Source organism: Chaetura pelagica, unplaced genomic scaffold (genome assembly GCF_000747805.2).
Source record: "Chaetura pelagica isolate M959 unplaced genomic scaffold, ChaPel_1.0 scaffold473, whole genome shotgun sequence".
Taxonomy (NCBI): Eukaryota; Metazoa; Chordata; class Aves; order Apodiformes; family Apodidae; genus Chaetura; species Chaetura pelagica.
In genome coordinates this window covers 875,293-899,372 of record NW_009952890.1, presented here as the reverse complement: position 1 = coordinate 899,372, position 24,080 = coordinate 875,293, and the positions used below count along the sequence as shown (strand labels likewise).

The following is a 24,080-nucleotide window of genomic DNA, read 5'->3' as shown; positions in this document are numbered from 1 at the left end:
ATTTTCACTAATCACCGTGAGATGAATAGTGAGGGGGGTTGGAACTTGATCATCTTTAGGGTCCCTTCCAGTCTTAATCAGTTCCATGGTGTAAGAGGCCTGTAATTCCCAGGTGTCTTCTTCATACCTTTGGGATCCTTATTAACTCACGTGCTTTGGCTGAATAATCCATAATTTTACTTTTGTTTGTTTGTTTCGTTGTTGGTTTGTTTATGTTTTTTTTTTCCTTAGCTGGGATGGAAATTCTATGATGCAGATGATTATCATTCTCTCGAGAATAAAAAGAAGATGGCTGAGGGGATACCACTAAATGATGAGGTACCTTGTATAAACCTTGGAAGAACAGTCATTGACTCGTCTGTCTGTGCAACCCCGGCAAAGGGGTGTCAAAGTAGATTGTACTTTATGTAGAGTGGGATGACTGTAAGCATAAGCTGAATGTGTAGGTCTGTAGTTGGTGGGAGGGGAAAGCTTCTTGTTTCACAAAAGGTGCTGCACTAGAAAATAGTTTATCGAAGTGTGCTTGGTAGGTCACAGGTGGTTTGGTGCTGATTCAGGGTTTTTGAGAAATCTCTACATCCATACCCAGAGTTGCAGCTTTAGATTACATATTGCTTCTTTGAGTTAAATACATTATGGCAAAATTGTGAGGGCCTTAATGAATGGCAACAGAAAGTTAATTCTGTAATTACAATAACAAAAAAATGTTGTGTTTATTTTTGTTATCATTTGTTGATCTCAACCAGCAGCAACAGCTTTGAAAGAATAAATGGGAGCAATAGTTTTTTTCTCAATAGTTATTAAAAAGTTTATGGGAACTTACATTTTAATATTATAATGAGAAGCTGATCAGAAGCTAGTATGATTACTCACATTGCCTAACTACTGAGAAAAGGTGTTTCCAAGTTGTGGCTATGACTACATTTATCTGTGAGTGCTACTGATGTGAAAACAACACAATTAAGTTACTGCAGACAACTAAATTAAGGTCTGTTCCTGAAAACCTCAATTTTGATTCAAAGCTTTATGTACAGGCTGTAAATTTGAACTGTGTCAGAGAAGCAAGAGAGAGCTGATTTGTAAGCTCATTTTTAAACCTTCAGAGATTTAAAAGGCACATGCTACACATAAATACCTCTTACTGCCATCAGATACTTTTAGGGATTTGTAACATAAAAAGTACTAGCTCACTAAAAACATCTTATTAATATGCCTATCACTTCTCATTAGCCACCAAGCAGTGGTAGCAAATAAGGAAGAAAGAGAATCAAAACTGAACTTGCTGTACAGCTTAAGGCTAATTTTCACATTTAGTCAAATGCTCTAGATTTTAGAAGCAATTGTTTCAACTAAATGCCATAAACCACTTTAAACTAACTTATTTTCCTTCTAGGACAGGATTCCCTGGCTTTGTGCATTGCATGATGTACTAAGGAGGTAAGAAAACATCTAGCTTTAACGAGTTTGGGCTAAAGATGAAAAAGGTACCCGAAGTATTTCCCCCATTGCATTCCAAACCGCAAATGTATGTAGTAGAATAAAAATCCCTGATAATGTTGGGAAAATTGTTGCCAATGATAGTTGCTTTCAGATTACACCAAACTGAGAGGAGTGGCTGATCGAGAGGGACTTTGACAGTTGGTAGAAATGGGCCAACAGGAACCTCATGCAGTTGAAGAAGTTCAGAGTCTTTCCCTGGGGGAGGAACAACCCCAGGCACCAGGCACCCAGCTGGAAAGCAGCTTTGCAGAAAAGGGAGCTGGAGGAGCCTTGGTGGACACCTAAGTTGAATATGAGCCAGCTGTGTGCTCTTCTGGCACGGCAGGCCAGCAATATCCCAGGCTTCATTAGCCAAGTATTGCTGGGAGGAAATCCTTCTGAGGCCACACCTGCAGCACTGAGTCCAGTTCCGGGCTCCCCATTATGCGAGAGACATGGACGTACTAGAGAACATCCAGGAAGGGGTGGGAGAGCAGGGACTGTTTAACCCAGCTTTACACAGTGACTGTTACTTGCCTTGTGCACATCAGGGGAGTGTACCTCATTGAAGCATGGGTTAATAGTTAACTGAGGAATTTATCTGGATTGTGGTGCTGGATCCATTGTTTTGTACTACCTCCTAGCCCAAGGCCACTGCCCAGCTCCAGAAACTTTGCAAAATCAAGTATACTTCAAAAGAGCCTGAGGCCAGTGTTTAATTACTAGTACTTATAAATAGCTAAGGCTGGCATTGGCTTGCCTAGGTGGTAATAGTAGGTATTAGAAGTTCTTGTTTCCCTGTGAACCAAAATCTGATGCATGTAGCATGATTTTCAGTAAGTTTATACCCAATTGTAGTTTCATTAGAGAACGTATTTTCTTAGGCAGTAGTTTCAGTCACTCTTCATACAGAAAACTAATTCTGGATTTGCTTTTTGGTGCAACACACCCCCATGGTTTAATTCTTAATTTTAAGAAACCTTGCTGTTAAAAAATACATGTGAAAGGCATTAATTTACCTGCATCCAATTCCTTATTTAACTCGAAATGGGCACATATGCAGTCCTGCCAATTAATATGGTTACAGGAAACATCAAATTTAACATTGCTGTTGAAACTGAGGTGGTGAAAACAGGTGTTGGAAGTATATCTGCTCCGTACTGTTCAGCAGCTACGTACTTGATAGATTAGTATAAAAATTTTATACATAGTGGGTGGGAGTTTGTATGGATATTCAGTTGCTTCTGTTCTTTGCAATTAAGGAAATCATCATGATACTTCCTTGTGCTAGAAATTAATTTAATTTAGGAAGAAGTGGCAGCTTATTAAGATGATCTTCAAGACTGAAATTTTACCAGGAGGTTGACTAGCCTGACCTCACTTTCAAATCACATCTTTACCTGCATTGGAAATTTGGTGTGAAAATCCTGTCAAAATTAGTAAAAAATGCCGCTACAAGAAAGGCTGTCCTCTGCAAGTATCAAGGGCTTGTCTCCCTTCTTTATCAGAACTAATGTGCTTGTTTTGTTATACAACCTGTGTTGGTTTTGTTTGTTTGTTTTAATAGAAAAGACTCATCTAGAGAAGATGCAATTCTGGCCTGTTCTGCACTGAAGAAGATGTATAGGCATATATTAGTGAGTGGTGCATCTGCCGTGCAAAGCAGGCAGCCAGTGCAGCCAGAAGACGCAGCACTGAAGATCCTCTTTGTTCATTTGGATGGGCCAATAGACGTCATTGCTGGCCGCCTGGAGAAGAGGAAAGGACACTTTATGGCACCTGAACTTCTCAAGTCTCAGTTTGATACCCTGGAGCCTCCTAGTGCACCAGAAAACTTTATTACTATCAGTCTAGAAAAATCTCTCCCTGAAATCGTACTGGAGATTGAGCGTGCCATTTTTCAGGGTGAAGTTTTTCTTGAGTGAGTTTCTGAATTACACATAGTGAAATTCCTTTAAGGATATCAAAGGTATGAAACATCATTTTAAGTATTAAATTGATTATCAACTCAAAACCCCCTTATTTTTCCCAATAATTAAATGGATTGCAATCTTAAGAGCTGTTGGCATTTTTATTGTGGCTTTGTAAAAGATGTGTAAGAGCACTTTTTCAAAATCTGTTATCTTCTTAAACATTTCACCATATGACGTTAAAATTCCTACCATAGGAAGAGCCTGCTTTTCAAATCCTGCCAAGAGTCACACATTTTAATTTTTCCTGCCAAACATGGAGATGGGCACATCTGCTATTGAGAGATGAAATAGATTGGTTTTATTAGAAACAATATTTTTCTAGAAGAGGCGGAAATGGCATGATGAAGCTCCATGCTTGATCCTACCACTGTCTTACTGGCAGATTTTCAACAAATGGTAGCGTTTGTGTCCTTGCTAATCTCACCAGGGTACTGGTGACTTTTCATGAGAGCCTTCACAAACTCTTTTTGTATGCCTTGAATACCTGAAAAATGTGAAGAAAAAGGTAGTGGTGGTGAGGCAATATACAGAACATAATTGTATGGAAAGCCTTGTGAATAAAGTGTAAGTGGCGTCATACTGGCTCTGAAGCTGCAACTTTTAAGTATGAAGTGCACCCGTTGATGAAGTGCAGCAGAGCAAAACAGTCAGTGATCTAAGATACTTTCTTCCGGCTTGATAGACGTTTCTTCCTTTTAGAAAAACTAACTTCCACACTTGGACCCTCTCTTTCACTTCCGTCTTCTGGTGTCCTTTGGTCTTATGCCTCAGCCCATGTCCAGTCCAAGATACACTTATGGATAGGTGTTCATGCAACTGCTTTAAAGCTTAGTATCAAACTATTTCTAATACACGTTTTTTACATCAGAAAATTCCAAATCTCCAATCAGTTAACCAAACTCACAGAATTTAAGGTTAAAATCCTTTTTTATTGCCAAAATGTTTTAAAAAAACTTCTTTATCCCTTCTTACACAAGTGGTGCCTTTTTATTGTAGCTTAATGAAAACTGCAGTTGTTTCTGTAAGAAAAATTGAAGCCACATCTGAATGGAGTCATCCCCATGTGCCAATGTACAGGAATTTTTAGTATGTCATGCAAGTTGTTTATTTCTAGGATAAGTGATTAACTCCTTCAGAAGCAAACCTCATGTTTCAAAGAATCTTTGGTGTATTTTTTACCTGGACACTTGTTGAAAAATGTTTGCCTTGGATCTCATTCTATATGAGTAGTAAGGGCTTTGTGGTTTACTGGACAAACTAATGTGCTTAGATTGGAGTAATAAATGGGTGTTATCTTCCTGAACACGGGCATTTGTAAAGATTTGGGATTTTAGTCATTAACTGACCAACCCAGAAGTGGTCTTTTCCTGTTTGCTTGTGACATGGAGAGAGAACACTGGGCAGTTACCAGCTGTAGTCTGCTGCTGCACACTACAGCAGCACTAGAAAAAAAAATGCTTCCTCTGAATTCAGAGCCTGTTGGTTTTCAGAGTCAAGGTGCAAGCTTCAGACCCAGAGGCAAAGTGCAAGAGACAGGCTGGTCTGGCTGATTCTTAACACCTTCAAATTTCAGAGACTAGGCACCTCTTCAGACCAAGTGACTCCTCAGAAGGGTGAAAGTTAGTTTAGTAGCTGTGAAAAATCAAATAAATGGCACCCCCTCGTGGTACCCCTGCTTTTAATGAAGTCTTCATATTTTCCCAATACACTGTTGCACAAAGAGCTCTTTAATATACCCATTTTAAAATTAAGATTTATGCTTACTTTTTTCAGACACAATGAAACCTCGGCAGAACAGTGTACAGTGACAAGAAAGCAGCTGCATCCTGTCACAAACAGATGATCAGACCTTTAAATAAAATATCAGGCAACATTTACATAATATTAAGTCCCAAAAGGTGGGACTTCAATTTTTAGATCTGCTTTGTTAGCTTTTATAGCATGCTCATGAAGTGTCTGGCACTAACAGAAAATTGTACCCAACACTCAAAAAGCATTCCCTCTTAGGAAAGAAAAGCACCTTAGGTTTTGGAAGTCTTTTCTAAACAAAATAGTATGCTCTTACTTAACAGGCAGTTAATGCTTCAAATTAGGTCAGGGATTTCTCATTCTTTGCTCCAATGACAGGAATATTGCCTTCCCTTAAACTTTACAGTTTGCCTTTTGCTTTTACTTCCAAGCAAAGCAAAGTATTTCCACAGTTCAAATGATGGTGAAAGGACAACAGAGCAACCATTTAAATTAATATGCCATTAATCTTGTAGTGAAAACTGCACCTATCATTCACTAGAGTTCAGTACTTTAGTCTTACATTCTAATCACCTGTGCTTGAAGATTCTAATTCCCACTTAACCCTCCATTAAAACAAGACACCTCTGTACCTCCTCTCTCCCAGCCTCCACTTTACTTAGACATTATCAGCCCCTGAAGCTGATCTTTTTGCAGACTTAGTGTTCATGAGAAACTAATTTCTAAGAAGGGACAGCTGACAGTAAGTGGATGAACATGGTAAAATATTAAACGTTACACCATTTTTTACACCATTTACACCATTAAGACTGCTGATCTGATAATAATGCATTTCTCTCTCAGAAGAGAAAGGAGATTGCCTCTAATGTTGGCTCCATCATAGATTGAGATACAGCTAAAAAAACGTATCACAGAACTTGCCCATCTAAACAAACAAGTAGAAACCAAGAAGCTGTTACTTTCACTGGAAAGTGTAGGTGAAATTTTCAGGAACACTTCTTATGGGTGCCTTCCCTCTAAATTCTGAATCACAGAATTGTCAGGAGTTAGAAGGGACCTCTAGAGATCACCTCATCCAACCCCCCTGCTAAAGCAGGATCCCCTAGAGCATATCACACAGGACTGCATCCAGGTGGGTCCTGAATCTGAGAAGGGGACTCCACACCCACCCCCGGCAGCCTGCTCCAGTGCTCCACCACCCTCACCGTAAAGAAGTTTTTCCTCATATTCCAGCTTGTGCCCATTGCCCCTTGTCACTGGAAACTACTGAAAGGAGTCTGGCTCCATCTTCCTTGCACCCACCCTTCAGATACTCATAGGCATTAATAAGGTCTCCCCTCAGCCTTCTCTTCTCCAGGCTAAACAGTCCCAGCTCTCTCAGCCTCTCCTCGTAAGGGAGATGCTCCAATCCCCCCAACATCTTTGTTGCTCTCTGCTGGACTCTGTCCAGTAGCTCCCTGTCTCTCTTCAACTGGGGAGCCCAGAACTGGATGCAGCATTTCAGTTTGTGACATGCAACTGATACACATTGTCTGAAGTGTTCATGCTAGTTAGATTCATTGTTCCTGTGTCTTGGTAAAGCTGGGCAAAAATCACTCTCTCACCTTGCCCCTTCCCCTTCAGTTGACAGTAGCCTTTTTTGGGTGCTATGGATTATATTCTCAAGACCTGCCACCTTCTGACAGATGAGGAGTCTTATGTCTTTAAAGCAAGGTCTCAGTAAGGCACACTGTCAGGCCAAGTCAAACTAGTTACCATGAAGATTCTAATAAATAGTCATTGTGGAAATAACTGAAAAAAGGTAGACTATTATACAGAAGCTACTTGTTATCTCTATCACTTTCCTGTCACAACCCTGTCCTCAGTGCAATAAAAGGTACCCACCTAGTAGAAGTCACTGTGAAGGTATAACGATGGGTCTGATCACTGCCTAGGAAATAAAAATAATAGTAATTTTGTATCCTAACTGTAGGCATTTTTGAAGGCTTTGGTTATATTAGTGTTACTGATAGATTATATTTTAATTTACTCCTGTTTATTTCACAATCTATGCTGTTTCATCAATGAAACTCTTATCCAAAGGCAGAGGCTACCAATCAGAAAATTTTCTTTAACATTTCCCAGTCCCCACACATCAGCAGTATTTACTTACCCAAAAGTAAGAGACAAGGTAACTGGACAGTGAGTGAAATTTCTCTTCTGTGATAAGAATACAACAGTTACTGCCAATGAAATGGCATCCATGGTTTTGCCAAAAAATTTCACTATAAGCTGAAGTGTGCTCAACTTCCTCCTTTATATTTTGCTTCATCAAATTGATTAACAATTTTGAGTTAAAATGAGTAATTTTAAACCATTTGCAAATAATTATTTTTAGAGCAAAATTAATTTACACTTGTATGTACCATCAAAAAGACTGTTCAAACCAAGTGTTCAAAAGCAATACAAGAATTCAGTGAGCATGCTCTCGACTATACTGACATGCAAGACCAATAAATGGCATATGTAATTCAATAACACACGAAGCGATGCCTTTTATTCTGCTACCCCCACTTCATCTAAGCCAGTAGTCTTCCAACATCACATGCCTCCCACTTTGTTCTCTCCACCTCGTAATTCAAGAGTCATTTACTGATCTTAGTCCAGAGTTGGTGAATAATCCCAGAGCTCACAATCAAATGCCAACTCTTAAAATGGTCAGTCATCTTGAATTCTAGGTAATCAACTGCAAACACAAGGAGACATGGCGCTTAAAGATTTTTTAAATTCATTTATTACCTGTGCACAAGAGAAGTAACTACTAATAAAAACTTAAGATATACAGTTATTTTTACATGGTGGTTAAAAGCAATTAGAGTATCACATGACCATGAATTGAAATGTTTCCAATTACAAATCAGAATTCATGTTAGGATCTCAACAGAACAAGCCAAAAAGCCTTAGAAGCAGTTGCAGAGCACAAAGCAGTGCCCCTTTAATTTGCACATGGTAAAGGTAATTTACAGTTAATCTTTATGAATATTGAGACAATGTAATAATGCAAGTTTCTGTACAGTCAGATGTAAAAAGATAACCAGAACAGTAATTCTAGTATATTTTAACTGAACTTGCTTAACTACTTTTGCTGAGATGATTACCAAAGATTTTGAAAGATCCTACACCAAAAACAGGTCTTAATTACTTGTGTTTTTTCCTTGCTTTTTGCATTGCTTGCAATCTCATCCTATTGCAATGTGTCAATCTCTAGAAATGTCTCCATTGTATATATATTGTGTTTATATTTTATACAAATTAAAGCAAAAAAAGGAAGATTACTTAAGTGGTATAAATCTTACAGCACTTTGCTAGCAAAAAAAAAAAAAAATACATGCCAAAATCACAATAAGCAGTATTGGTACCCACAAATTGTAGCTTCAATTAATTTGCTTTTAAATTTTTATTCTACATAAATTACTACAGAAGGCTAATGTTTAAGTAGTAAATAAACTGGACAATTGTAGGTCTGACAAAACCCGTTCACCCAAATGTGAAAGCTGATATTGTTAAAAAAAAAAATATCACAAATAATGCAGAGCAAAAGAAGTGTGATGCATGCAACAAGAGTGAAAATGCATTGATTCTCACTGATTGAAAACTACTGCACTCCACCTTAAAATGCATCAGACCAATTTTAGTTAGAGTAAGACAATCCCAAGAGTCAGAATGAAATAAAGCAAATATTTTAAAGATTTAAGAGCTGTTATCAAAAATAAATTACATTTTTTCAAGTTAAAGAAACACTGCTATGAAGGCTGAGAGCCAAGCAGCCTTTCAATAGCTGCATTGATGTCTCCTCCTGTTGCTATTAGAGCTTGTAAGTTTGCTTCATGGTTCAAAAAGCCCATTGCATTCAGCTGCTCCAGTTGTTGCTGAAATCTAACTTCTGGATTTTGCAACTGCTAAAAACAAAATTTGAAGCTATAAAAGCCTAACACACATTTATCAAAGTATAGGATAAAAATATACTTGGTTCTGAGCCACTCTCCATCTTTACTTATTTCTGACTACATCACTTTTAAGATCCTCAGACTATGAGATAAATTCAATTTGCAATTGAATTTTTTTAACAAGTGAGAGAAGCTTCAGATTTTAAAAGTAGCTACACTTACATGATATTCTTGAACTACAGGAAAAGCTGCTTGTTTGACAAAAAATAATTAAAACTAAACTGGGTAAATTTATGTCCCATGAACAATTTATTAAAGATGTGCATATAGGTATTTTTTAAATTAAACAGAGCTCAACCTAGTATCATGGAACAGCAAGGATTATGATGATGTCACTGTCAGCAATGCCTGCAGCCTGTTTTTTTGTCTTGATATAGAAATCACCTCTTTTTTAGTGCTCCAAGTATTGTTGACTATAACTACCAAAATTCTAGTTGTTAGAAAGCTTCAGTCTAAGGTAAACTGACAGCTGTGCTTTATGGGATGATCCTGCTCACACAAATGTATGGCAATATTTTGCATCTTTTCAGTGGCTGATCTTCAGTTCAGAGGCATTTTCTAGTCAGAACAATTACCAGAAAAGAATACACTGGGATAATACTGAGAAGTCATTTTTTTTAATCAATGAGTTGATTTAGATACCAACACAAAACCTGTGTGGCTAATGCTAGTTTTTCTTTTGTTCAGTTCAACAGTTCCATACATCAAGAGATTACTACCAGAATTTAAAATCTGCATATGGTTCCAAACCAATATAATGTCAAGATGTAAGATTAACTTTAAAAACCATCCCCCACTACCCACTTGCCCCAAGCAAAGCTAAACAGAATGTTGACTCAGTATGCAAGACTTGACAGCATAAGTGAAAAATGTATGAGAATATGGTTCTGCACAGTGGCACCCACCAAGATGGGTTAGTGGTTCAACAGAGGAGAAAAAAGCAGGACTGCCCCTTTCCACCAGCAGCCTGCCATTACTATGTACCATAGTTTAAAGCTGCTGTTTAACACAGCATTCTTGAGAGTTAGCAGCATGTATCCTTTGAAGCCAGTCCTGCTCACCACCCTACAACTACCCATCAAGATGCAAGCTTTGTTGAACTTCTGGAGCTCTCTGCAAAGCCTTGATCACGCTAGGTATGTTAAAAAAATGCACTTGCAGTCTGGACCAGCAGGATGTCAGTGAAGCCATCCACCACATTCAGGCTTCAAATAACCAGGGTGTGGCTATTCCAAACTTAGGACAGGGGCTTAGTCACAGCTAGAGAGCAACAGCAGCAATACAGTCAAAAAACACAGAGGTAATGGTATTCAACATGCTTAATTTTTTTCTCTTGACTGAGCCCACACTTCACTTGCCAGGGAACTTTACCACCTCAATCTGTATCAATCTTCCCAAGCATTGCAGAAATTCAAAGGTATAAAATTTAACTGTTTAGAGGATACTTTTACTCAAATTTGGTGTTTTTTCAGCATTTACTCGCAGCTGCAACACTACTTTTAAGCCTCCTCTTCTCTGCCTTGACCTGAATTATCCAGGGAATTCTCCCCTCAGCCTCCCTTCTAGCAGCATACTATAAAAAAAAAGTAATAAAACAAACCTCGAATATAGTGATGTACTTTACCTGAGCATTTGCACCAGCAAGTGCCTGCAACATTTGCTGGACAAACTGCTGGTGACCAGGTTCAGCAGTTCCTGATCCTGGACTTGTATTTTCACTAGGAACAGAACTAGGTATAGTGGACCCTGTAGGAGCTCCAGTGCTTCCCAGTCCACCTACACCAGGACTGAATCTGCATAAATAACAGAAAAAGAAATACACCATTTGAATAATAAATACTAGTTTGTCTCTTCTCATTATTTAATTACCAAGTAAATATCCTGCCAAAGAGGGGAGGATAATTTAAGTAAAGCAATAAGACAAAGATGAGAGTCATCACTGTTTAAAAGTTCATTGCAGGCAAAAATATGACAAATTATAAAAGCTTATTTAAACTAAAAAAAAGCAGAAGGAAGACTCTATAGTGAAAACTAGAGTAAATGCATTGAAAAAGAACGAACAACATAACACAAGAGAAAATTCAAGTCTAAATCTGCAAAACCAATCCTTACCCTGGTATAAGCCCCGGTGCTTCTGTTGCTAGTGTCTGCAAGCCCTGCTGAATTTGTAGTAAAGCCTGCATTGCTCTAGGGTTTGACATAGCTGATAACGTGTCAGGATTCTGCATCTAAGAAAGGAGAGAAACTCTTAACCATATGCAGGTGTTCAAAGTTAATCTTTGTCACTAGATGTTTTATAGAATCCCACATAATTTCAGAACTTGTTTTTCAACTTTAGATTTGAATATTTACATTAAAATTTTTTTTGAGAAAACTCTGATAGGAGGTCATCAATGAACTCTCTAGACGCAGACAAAGCCTTTCAAACGAGAAGTACATAACAAAAAAGTATTCTCTGTTATCTCTTCTAGCAGACCACATCACCTTTCAAAGCCACAGGACTGTATTATTCCACATTCTTCCAGAGGTAGTCTCCTGTATTACACTAGTGGTAAGCAGCAATGCTGAACACAATGTAACTTGACTAACAGATGTGTAAGAAAAAAATCTACACATTTCTTTTCCCTAACTAAATTCAGACCACAGCAGTTTGATCATGAATATGTCTGCCTATCTTCATACCTGTAGTGCCCCCAACCTAGAGAACTGCAAATGCACTACAAAACACACTAGCAAGCATATGCACAACATTCAAGTGATCTGTCTACTGTGACTTCAATTAAAAACTGGTTTTCATAGCCACAGATAATTTAAAAGGCAAGTCCTTTTCATTTTTTAAATTAGATGTCCAGAAACCTGACTATTGTAGATACAAAACCAAAACTAATGGCTTGTGCTTGCCTCTGCTTCGAGATGCCACATGTAAGTAAAGAATAACGTGTTTCAGTCACAAGTGACACAGTCCAGGTAGTCAGACCTACTTCAAATAGCAGATGGAATTACTAATCTTAGCAGTCTTCACTTGGAAAATAGATCTAATTCCTTCTGCTTCAAAAATGTTTTTGATTCATATAGAAATGCACAGATTAAGGTCAAATTTCCTCCGCTACAGAGCAGAATTGCAGAATATAACATGAAAAACTCTGGTCTGAAATACGGGTGCATAACAAAACTGGTACAGCAAGTTGTTAATATTCTACATTCATCTTCCTAATAGCTAAGTCAGAGAATAACTAAATGTTTAAGTGGCCAAGTTTCCTCAAATTTTTAAGAGGAAAACATTATGAATTGTCTAAAGAAAACTGGTGCAACTACTTTAAGAAAATATTTAAATGATGACTTACTGTCCAAATTTTGGATCTGTTTAACAGAAATGGTGGCCCAACAATTCTTAGAGCACTTACTTGACCCAAATCTTGTCTCTATTAATGTTATTAACTCTAGATGTTAAGTAGCACAAATTCTTTCCTAGCTCTACTGGGCAACTGCCCTTTATTGAAAAAGATGCCTTCTATTATGTACAGGAACATTCCATGGTTTCTGTCACCAACTCCCATAATATAAATAAATGCCATGAGCTGCAATGTTGTCAACATTCTGAGAATACACAGGTATTTCTCCACTTAATTCACCTGCTAATGCTGCTGATCATCTGACTTAACATACTGAATACCACAGAAAACAAGGTGTGCAGATAAACCCCAGGTGATACAGACAGAAGGAGATGATCAAAGGAAACAGAAATTATTCCTCCTGTGCCTTCATTGAAACAATTTGAACAGTTTATTCTGAACACTGAACTTGCTACTGTAATTCATGCATGCAATAATTATTTTACTCATACAACCACCTGCGTGCAATCAGATTTTGGCAACACACACTCTGATTCACAAGGACTGCCTAATGATGGAACCCAAGCACTATTGTTATCTGTTCCTAAATCTTGCTTGCGCCTATTTAGAGAACACGGTACTACTACATATTGTAGCAGCAAAATGCTGTTAAAAGGGGAAGATGGCCTCAGGACACTACTTAAGAGCAAAAAAGCTTCAGAATCCACTTCTTTTTTATTACATAATAACTTAGGTTTTTCAACCTCCAGTATAATATCTTTAGCAAATACTTAAGGCAGGTTTGGAGCACGTGAAAAGCATAGTGCAACTTTATTCTAGTAGTGAGAAAAGTGCTTATCTTTTTAATTTGCAAAACACATCATGTTGCAAACAGGTGTTTGCTGGCTGGTATGCAGGAAGAAAAAGTACTCCTCCTAAGCAAAGAAGCAAGACCAAATCTAAGCAGTTGTTTTATAGCCACAGAAAAAAATATCCACTAAAGTCAGGTTTTACTTTTTAAAGGAATGAAGACATTAAGCAAGGACTTATTAACAAGGGACAATTTAACTTTGTGTCTGAACCTAATGAGAATGTATTACAGAGATTAGCTCTTAGCTAAATCAAAGACAGGCATCAGTTAATTGAAATTACTGCTAATTGATTTGCATTATTAACAGCTCATATCTCATCTTACTTGCTGAAGGAAAGTAGGAAGTTGTTGTCTCATTTGTTCTTGAAGCTGAGGATTTCCAGCAAATAAAGGATTATTCAACATCATCTATGGGATAAAAATATTTACTTTCAAAGACCAAGCAGTAAGAACTACAGAGGGAGTTTTAAAACAACTAGTGACAGGGAAATAGTCTATGAAAATAACCTCACATAACAATAATAATATTCTTCTTCTCCTTTGGCCAAAATTTGTTATGAACCAACAGCCTGAACACATTGCAGGGGCCGACCGGGTTTTGCTTTTGTTTGCTTTTCTTGCTGTTTTGTTCTGTTCAGTGTTGCTTTTTTTAAGTTAATGCATTGTCAGACACCTGCCACAACTACTTCACTTGTATTACAAGAAAATCCTGTTCTGCTCAGCCTCCATGACAGATCTAAGTGATAGTTTCCCTGTAAACATGACCCAAAGTCAAGGATATTTTTCAAGTGAATATTTAATACAGAAAAAATATATTATTTTATTTTTTTAAATCTCTGTTCAGGATTTGTCTTTGGTCAAAAGCTTTAAGTAAAATTCAAAAGGACTTCTACGATACCATTCATAAACAGTATCTGCACTTTTACAGTGAGTATGGGTCACAAAAGAGAAGTTAAAACCAGAAGAGCATGCAGATATGGCACCAACTCCAGTCCTTGTGCTTCTTCCTCCTGACCTATAGGGGGCTTTTCTTAACTGGCACTTCTAGCTTAATTTACAACCAAATATTCATTTTGTCTAATTGGTTCTAGTGCTGGATCAAAGATTTAGGACTGTATAAAACACACACAAGCTTCTAAGTTATTTTAGATGCCTGCTTGGCATACTGTCCAACTACCAACTGAAAAATCTCACTGCAACAAACTGTTAAATGTACGTAGGTAATAATGCCAGGGAGTTCAGCATTAACATTGAGATCTAGGCGGTTCACTAGAGACAACTGTTGGGATGTTGGCACAAGTGAAAATTTAACTACATCATAAACTCATCTCTTGGGGTTGTGGGGGTTTTTTGTTTTTGTTTTATTTTTGTTTTGGGGTTTTGTTTGTTCGTTTTTCTGTACAGGGTTTTTTTTCGCGGTTTTGTCTTTAATTTCAATACACACATTACTACACCAAACACATTTACCTGTACTGCAAGATCAGGATTCTGGCTTAATGACTGCATCATGCTTCTCATATAGGGTGCAGACAACATATTCTGCATAAGTTGTGGGTTTTCTGTTATCTGCTGTAATAGGCTTTGCATTCCTGGTGTGTTGAACATACCAGCTTAAAAAAAGTAAAAGGCCACTTTAGTAAACATCCTGACTATCATCAGACAGATTAGACTCCCTAAAACCACAATATAACCACTTGTTTCCAGGAGGTTTTTTTTCTTTGAAGTATACTTCAATGTAGTTCTGCTTACAGACCCATCTGCTCTAGAAGCTAAGGCAGAGGCTGTAACCAACAAGCAGTCCCATTAAGTACCTGTATTATTAGCTATTTTCACAGTTGCCTTTAAACCAAAAAGATACTATCATTCATTTAAAGATTACTGACCTTTCGTTATTTTAAGGCAATACACAAATACTATTACCACTCCCGGTTTACTTTTCATGTTTGTCCTTCCTACAGAGGACTTTGACACTAGTCAAATATTCTAGAAAAGTAAATAGCAATTAATACTCTGATGCAAAAAAAAAATAAATCTCTTTCCAATGAAAGAATCATTTCAGTAAACTCTGAAGTATGTGCAAATATATACAATTGAAATAACAAACACACCTCCTACGCCAGGTCCCAAATTTGGTACAGTTGAGCTCTGTCCTGAGCTGCCAGAAGTGCTATTTCCAGCACTACTACTGCCATCATTCTCACCACTGGTGCTGGTACTTGTGGCAGTTTGCGAGCTGGACTGAGGGGCCCAGGGATTTGGTAGAGGATCTCTATTTTCTGTACGAGATGGCTGACTATCCCCTCCTGGTGATGTATTGCTTACCAGAGAAGCAAATGGGTTACCTCCAAACTACAAAGCAAGGAAAACAAACGTGAAGCATCTACTAAAGTCAACTGTTGGAAAATCCGTTATAAATGGTAAGATACCTTTCCAAAATTACACTTGAAGACAAATGGTGATAGCTTTTGATCAGTTATCAGTTGTGCTCACCATTCTACAGTAATTCACTGTAAATACTCTGAAAAGATGCTAATGTTGAGAGACACTAGCTCCTCAAAAAAACCTGCATCACATTTATTTTTTAAAGTAGTGATGCTACTACACTGGTATTTCATTCACAGTAAGATTGTATCTTGCAAACTGGTTTCCAACTTCAAAGCTTTTTTTTCTTCCCATCTTAGGTTCCAAGTTACTACACACACTCTTAAAAAACATTCCTGGACCTCAAAATGCTAAGGCAAAGATTTAAAGGAATTCAAATGTAAGTAGTACAGAAATTCATTAACTTTAAAACAGCTTCTCAAACTCACAAAGTGGTTTCTGTATTTCTTCAAGCCTAGAAGAGCACAGAAGTTTTAGAGCTCTTCCTCTAAAGAAGAAAGAGTCACAGAGGGACTTCAAGATCAATAAATGCTTTGCCATGTTCACATCTGAAAATTTACATTACTTACATGTTTTTATTTTTAAAAAACGTTTACTTCCAGTGGTGTTTGCAATCTTTTCTCACCTGTTCCTGTGCTGCATTCAACATAGGCTCCTGAATATCTGTATACATACGTCGCAAGGCATTGTATCCACCTGGTATACTTTCAAGGTTACTCAAGGCTCGGTCTTGGTTTCGCATCATTTCCTGCATCATTGCAGGGTTTCTAGCAAGTTCTAGTGTCTAGGGAAGTGGAACATTTAATCTGTATTAATAAGAAATCCATTCTTAAGTGAAAACGTCAGCATTTGACAATATCTCAGTTATTGCTGTCTAACCCAGTTCAAAATTATGATTAAGCCAAATCAAGTCAGCTTAGTGGGACTCAACAGAATTAGATATTTCGATATTTATAGACATGCTACCACAAATGTCACTATTGTGATGGGGTCAGGAAGGACTGGCTAAACAGAAGAAAAAGCTTGAATAAACTATTATTTTCCACCATTTTTTTCAACACAATATACTCCTACTATTTCTAACATCATTACAACAGGCAGCCTATAATAGGAACTTTAAAATAAATACCTACATTTTCAAAAGTATCTATTTGGTTTTTGATACCTTCTGCCACACAACATAACCTCCATACAATCTAACTTTAAAAGCACTTAAAAGTACCTATAGTTAGATAAAATGATAATGCGCAGTATTTTGGAGAACCACTACTTTTGGTAAACTCATTGTTGGCTAAACAACAGGTTTCAAGCACACATAAGGACATCCAACTCTGACGTCAGATTATATGACTACACAGTCTTCAGTATCTTTTTGAACTATGCTGCAGATTTTTTCCATTATCAGTCTATATTAGTATCTATAGATATTGTTTTTTAGACATTAACAACTAGAAATAAAAACAATAGTTTCCTATAGCAGTTTCGTGGAATTTTGTTAAAGCCTAAATACTTGGAAGAATGTTGAAGCATTCAACTAAGCATATCGAATTCCTGCTCTGTTGTTCACAGCTACAGTATAATCAAAGGTCTTAAACTTAAGAGATCCTTCTACATACCTGTCTCATTATATCTGGATTATTCAGCATGTGGCTGATTTCTGGATTTCTCTGTATCAGCTGCTGCATTTGAGGATTAGCCATAATTAACTGCCTCATCAGGTCAGGATTTGAAAGCATGCTCTGCACAAATGGATTTTCCATTATCTGAACCATCATTTCTGGGTTGGACATAAGCTGCCGTTGCATCTGACTCTGCAACTCTGAAAAGTTTGATGTATTTAAGCCCAGGCTACTCAGACCTGCCAAACCTCCAAGGCCACCTTTAAGAGGATGAAAAAAAAAAAAAAAATTAATTTTCACCTTCTCATATACTTCTAAACACATCCAGATTCTAAATACAAAATACTTGGAACACATCCCACACTTTAAAGCAACAAAAAGAAATGGAAAGTCCATCCTTACAAGGCTGTCAAGGCATTATCCACTAAGAATTTGCTTCTTTAAATAACAAAACTTGTAACTAAAAATCCAACAAACTGCATCTGAAACATAACTTGACACCATTTAACAGCTTTTCTTCTTATTTTCCACAGCTAAGGTACAAGAGATAAGTTTTGGGACTTTACATCCCATGCTGTTGGGTCCATGCTCCCACCCCCCACAACACTTTCCAATGCATTTATAGCAATGATTCAACTGTGTCTTCTTGATTAGAAGAGATCAAGAGAGGTGTTTCCATATGACTCATATTCCCTATTCTAATTAAAAGTAGAGCTCCTCTTCTTAGTCGTGCATCAGTAACTAATTACACTTTGAATTCCCCCCCCCCGCCAAGTCTAAACAAAACATTTAAGAATGTACTATCAGTCTGAAGATCAGTTTACACCTAAAAAAGCAATCGACTACTGTGTTTATCTTTTCCAATTCTATTTCTTCCTCACCCCAAAAAGAAAATAAGTTAAAAAAAATAAACCAAATAGCCTACTCTAATTATGGGAGCAGGTAGTCTTTTTAAGTCAGACTGCAGCCTACTTATTAATGAAAGAGAAGACTGACAACACTATCAGACTTGGAGCTTGAGAAATGCTGAGTTGTAAAATTAGCAGCAATTTTGTTACTTCTGTTCCAGATCTTGGCTTCATCTTACAGGTAAAACTACATCAATATTCTCCTCATGGCAATTCAGATGCACTTTTCAGGAGCGCACTGACACTGGAAGGAGCTCCTTTACCCATAGTGCCAGAATACAGCATCAGTGGCACTTTACTACTGATGGGTGAAACAGTACGTCTGAAGTTCTGCATAAATTAAGGAAATAACTTTCCTCTGATAACTTACTGATTAGAAACAGGCAATTCCATAGGTATCTGTAGTAAGGTTTTTTTGGGTGGCTTGTTTGGTTCATTTTTTTAAAGTTCTGTCTACATTAGAATAAAGCTTCACGGACAATTACCTGAATCCAAGAGAAGACACCCACCATGCTACCTAACAAATACTCTTACCCAAGCCAAAAGGGTTACTATTTGTTGAAGCTGGTGTTGAGGTACTACTGCTTGATGTTGATGTGGTAGCAGTACTCCCGGTGGTGTATGCTTGTTGAGTTGGGTGGTCTTGTGATCTAAAAAATCAAGTTTAAAAGTTTAACAGGCAAATTAAAGTAATGCCATTAAATACAGGAGTAGTATCACACTAGAGAATCTTAAGCTACATTTTGATTCTCTCAAAAATCACACTATTATCTTTAGATGGCTTCCTGCAAACAAATCTCTCTCACACACTTGTTAAGTCACCAGTTTTTTGGAACAGTACTTTGAAATATTAAGACAATTGATGGACACCACTGCAGCCATTACCACTTCCTCATCCTATCCCTGTGATGCCCACTAATTAATTGTTTCCTCTGTCCTTGCTTAAAGGATCTTTGCCTTATTCCACTATAATCAAATACCACTGATTACATGCCTGGGGCTTAAAGAAATAAAGCATAGCAAAATTTAATGTCAGATTTTTTTTAAAGACAAATATCAGAATCTCAGCCTTCAAGAACAGAGTGAAAATGTAACATACAAAAACTGAAAGCCAACATAACTTAGCACAGGCTGTAAAGACTGCCCAAGTCCTATATTCAACACACTTTTCTACCACTGAGGCACAAACACTGGTGCCTGCCATGTAGTAAAAGAGATCAATGAACTGAGATTCTGTAAAGATAACCTTACCTCTAGTCAAATGAAACCTGTATCAGCTCTCCCTGCTTGTTCCAACAATCAATCTCATAAATGCCTGTATTTGCAGAACTACAGCCTAGAGTAACTTGTAGAAATGAAGAATTCAAACTTCACACTAAGATTCCAGGATTTGACAGTACACTAAATTTCATACTTCATTTCATCTCAGAGTACCTTTTACTAAAACAAAGACCAGAAAGAACAACAGCAAAATCCTAGAAACAAAACCAACTTAACAAAAAACTCCATCCACACAAAAACCTCACCAAAACCACACACCTAAAAAAATTCCAAACAATCAAATAAAAACAACAAGCCAGAGAGATGCCTGTAGGCCAGAGGCTTTCCTGAGGTTTCTAAGAGTTCGCAGACTCCAGGTTAAACATCAGTCACCAAAACTAAAGACAGAAACCAAAGGAACAATGAAAGCAAGCTCTTTCACCAAATCATCAACACTTTTAAGCTTTTAAGCAGTCTCAATCTGCTGATAGACCTTGCTGATTTGAGCTGTATGCTTGTCTAAACAGGTAAATATAACATGCCATACCAAGTCATGTAGATATAGCATGCCATGGAACCAAATTACCTCAAAGTTCTTACTAATGTTCTGGGAGTGAAGGAGGACAGATTAATTCAAATCCACAAGATCTTTTAAAACCTTAATCCATGAACTTGGTTTTGCATTGTTTAATTTTAATTCCTTTCTTGCTTACCTTCAGGTCTATCAAAACACATACAGGTTGTATCAAACAAAAACCTGATCTAGAAGAAATCTTCCAGACAGACAATAACAATCCAAGAATGGGAGTACCTGGACACCTAGCTTTGACATAAACTGCCCTGACATAAGTCATCTGAGTCTAACTCTGGGCTCCTGAGAACAACAAGCACTAATACTCTGTAACATTAACAGGAACTGCTAACTTTGAACACAAGACAACTATCATTAGCCAAGAAGCTCTAACTTCAGTGAGGAAGATGACAGACTTTATACTGACCATGGATCTTCTGCTAGAGATACTTGTTTTCCTTTGGTCTAGAAAACACAAATCTTTCCTTTCTAAGCAAAAGGGAATTAATAAGCATAAAACTCTATTTTGTTTTTTCTACTGAGAAACTAATTTCAGAAGCAACTGTACCTCTTCATATAACAGACAAGAAGGTTTGTAAAGGAGGATAGAAAAGTATATGAGACCGAAAACTTGCAGTTCATAGGGCTTCTGCGGAAACTGCAGGCATATAACCTCAAGATAATGCTTTAAATGTCAAGTTGGTCAGTCTCAAGTCTTTGAGAGAGTGAAATTCCTGTGAAGTGCACATCATCTTTTATACCCACTTTGCCATTGTGTTCTCTCCTGTCACTTGTGAAAAAAATTACAGGTGTTGACTTGGGAGTTTGTATTCAGAAATTCATTGTATCTTTACTGTTTTACTGCTAATTACTCAATGCACAGGCCAGGTTATAAAAAATGACATGGGAACCCTGTATCATTCTGGAAAATGTAGCACAGTAATATAATATTTTTTCAATAAGGATTGATTGGGATATATGAGGATTCCTAATTGAAGTTAAAAATCTAATTTTGTTTCAAGGGGAAAAGGTTATCTTCTGATCTAGCTCTGGAAAAAACTTTTGCTTATTCACATACATGGCAGCAACAACAGCAGAAACATTCAACAGAAAGTAAACAGCATGGCATGAAGTTGCTGGAAACCATTCAGTCTTGATACTTGTGGCGGAAAATCAGCATTTGCCAGGCCACAACAGCTTGTTTGAAGTCTTGCCTTTCGGGTCAAGCATAAAATTGAAGTATTTTAGTAAGAAAAATATTAAGATGGTTCAGGACAACATTATATTTTCTCAAAGATGATTTTGACTACACTGGAAATTCTCTTTAGCAGGTGTTACGAGTGTATGTTTAGTTCATTTGAGCAAAGCTAGTACGTGAAAACACTACTGTCTCATTTGAAGATAGAGTAGACACAAGCAAAGGGTCTGTAGTTTTTTGTTTGTACTTCCTTTTCTGATATACGATTAAAACATTCTAGTGTTTAGACATTCTAAACTATTCTAAAATAATTCATAAAAGGTGGGAGAGATGGGAGACATGGATTGAAATGCTGATAGGACCTATGCAGGGACACCTAGAACTCCCCAAAAACCATAAATTGCACATAGGTGCTCCTTTGCTTACAAAGTGCAAGAAGGTAGGAAAGACTGGCACTGGTATTTCAGTACACATAGTTAGTGAAGATCCAACCTATGAACCCTCTGAAGACTGCCAGGCAACAAGCATCCTGCTGTCATTACTTATGAAGCCTCTTTGCCACAGACAAGACTGCAGGCAAAAAAAGCAGAAGTCAGAACAACAGCAGAATACTAGATGTATGGACCACAAAACTGCAGTATTAGCTAACGCCGTATACAAGATTGGGATGGCTGTCAGGCCTAAATCTCAGGCTGGGAAGAGAGAGATCTGCCGGAGCAAACAGAAGTGTTTTGACAGAGACACAACTCCAGAACAGACAAGATAGTCCTGCCAGGATGTGAAAATGGAATTGAAGACATCAGTTTCAACAGGCACGTACATTTAATGTTAATGCTGCTGATTTCAATCGGTGCCTAAATCTAATTATATCATTAACAGGCCTTTCTGACATGGTGAGGCCTGGAAAGTGAAAGTGTATTTCTTTTCTTTCATGCTCTACATGCTCTTTCTTTCATAATATGACATTTTCCCACCAGAGGAATTCCCCACCACAAACAGAAAAGACTTAAGAACGGACATGAGAACTCTTTATTTCAGTCTAGAACAACGAACATGTTATTGATTAAGCAAGCTAGATTCAACCGAGGGTTATGTTTACCCTTCTCACTGGAAGGACTTTTTAGTTGAGCCTTTTCCTTCTTTGCACTTCACAGGAAGTAGTTTTCTCATTGTCATTTTCAAGCTGTCTAACCAAAACAAATAAAATTTTTAAATACAAGACTTCCAGTTCATCCAGATAAATTAGCTGCACTAAACCAGTTCTCTCAAAATTCTCCTTTCCTTGTTTTATCAGAACAGTAGGATGTACTGCAAGTTTTCATGTGTGAAAAGAAAAGCTTTGCAACTTATCTATGGACAGTTAAGAACTGATTATCTGAGAATTATGGAGCCAAAACAAAGCAAGCACTAAACCCAGAAAGTTAAATAACAAAAAACCAAGAGACTTGTATTTAGAAACATTAATCCAAATAAAATGCAAAACACACCAAAGAAAAGAGCACTGTAATTTCAGGCTGAACCAACAGGGACTAAGAAGCTGATTAAAGTGATCTATTTAGTCTAATGTAGGCTTGCCAAAAAAACTATTAAGAATTCAGAGTATTTTCAGTTCTTACGGTTAAACAAAAGATCACTCATCAGTATGGTTACCTGTTTTGTGTTTTGATAACCAGGTGAACAGTGAGTCCATCGTGAATTCCATGCTGAGTCAAAGTATCGTGATCTTTTAAAATCTTTCCAGCAAATATCAACACAAGTTGATCAGTGTGGGACTTGAAACGCTTTGAGATTTCTTCCTTGAACTAAACAAAAAAGTTAGTATTATACATTTGTGAAACTGAATCCTTAATTTATTTAAAAGTTACAGTTAAGTACAGGCTACTTTGTTCATACTTAGTGTATTATCCCATTTGCACTGTGTCTTCTGCTTTACACAATCTAGAAATACTTTATTAAGTTTTCTAGACTTTTTATGTCCATATGAAGACAGGTAATAATTTATTCCTTTTTCGTACAGATCACTAGTTATATAACTAGCAGCAACAAAAATTTGGATCCATGTAAAGATTACTGCGGCTTCAATCAGGCATACACCTGTAAGAATATATAGGTACTAGTACATATACTACTTGTATATACGCACACACAGTAAAGCATCTACATAATTACATACTAGTAGGCATACACTAATATATATATATATACACACGCACACCACTGAAGCTATCCATTATTGAAAGGCTGAGGATGCAATGTCACAAGTACGTCTACTTTTGGTGTAATCAAATAGAGAAGTATCCTCTCTTCTTAGAGATATTTTTGCTACCTTCCAAGTATCAAAACTAGCATTCCTTTCCACACAGGCTAAGTTACCTCTCAGACAGCTTTTCTTTCTCATTCAACATATGCATAGCTACATTATGTTGTTGATGGTTGATGATGTAAGACTTATTTGAAGACTAGGCTGTAGCAACATGATTAAATTCAGGATCCTTAGGGTGGAGAGGAAGGAGCAAGGCAAGCTCACTACCCTCAACTCCGAGAGAGCAGATTTTCATCTCTTCAGGGACCTGCTTGCAAGGGTACCAGGGGACAAAGCCCCAGAGGGGAGACCAGGAAAACTGGTCCATATTCAAGGATCACTTCCCTCCACGCCTAGAAGCAACGTGTCCCAGCAAAGAGGAAGGCCGGCAGGAGAGCCTGTATGGATGAGCAAGGAGCTCCTGGACACAGATGTAAAAACAAGGTATAC

General features: G+C 37.4%; 2 protein-coding genes across 2 annotated transcripts; one reads left to right on the top strand and one right to left on the bottom strand.

Annotated features, from left to right (window-relative positions):
• The first annotated feature begins 237 nt into the window (after nucleotides 1–237).
• Nucleotides 238–3,404, top strand: IDNK (idnK, gluconokinase homolog (E. coli)). Its single transcript, XM_009995469.1, has 3 exons — nucleotides 238–318; nucleotides 1,394–1,437; nucleotides 3,047–3,404. Exons 1-3 carry the CDS (start codon nucleotides 289–291, stop codon nucleotides 3,402–3,404), a joined length of 432 nt encoding a protein of 143 aa, XP_009993771.1. The 5' UTR covers nucleotides 238–288.
• A 5,132-nt stretch (nucleotides 3,405–8,536) lies between these two features.
• On the bottom strand, nucleotides 8,537–23,559 carry UBQLN1 (ubiquilin 1). Its single transcript, XM_009995476.1, has 11 exons — nucleotides 23,542–23,559; nucleotides 22,979–23,130; nucleotides 18,834–18,949; nucleotides 17,389–17,651; nucleotides 16,398–16,556; nucleotides 15,499–15,739; nucleotides 14,858–15,000; nucleotides 13,715–13,798; nucleotides 11,300–11,415; nucleotides 10,812–10,980; nucleotides 8,537–9,136 (listed from the first exon to the last, which is right to left on the bottom strand). The coding sequence occupies exons 1-11, from the start codon at nucleotides 23,557–23,559 to the stop codon at nucleotides 8,984–8,986; spliced, it is 1,614 nt and encodes a 537-aa protein (XP_009993778.1). The 3' UTR covers nucleotides 8,537–8,983.
• Between the last annotated feature and the right edge of the window lie 521 nt (nucleotides 23,560–24,080).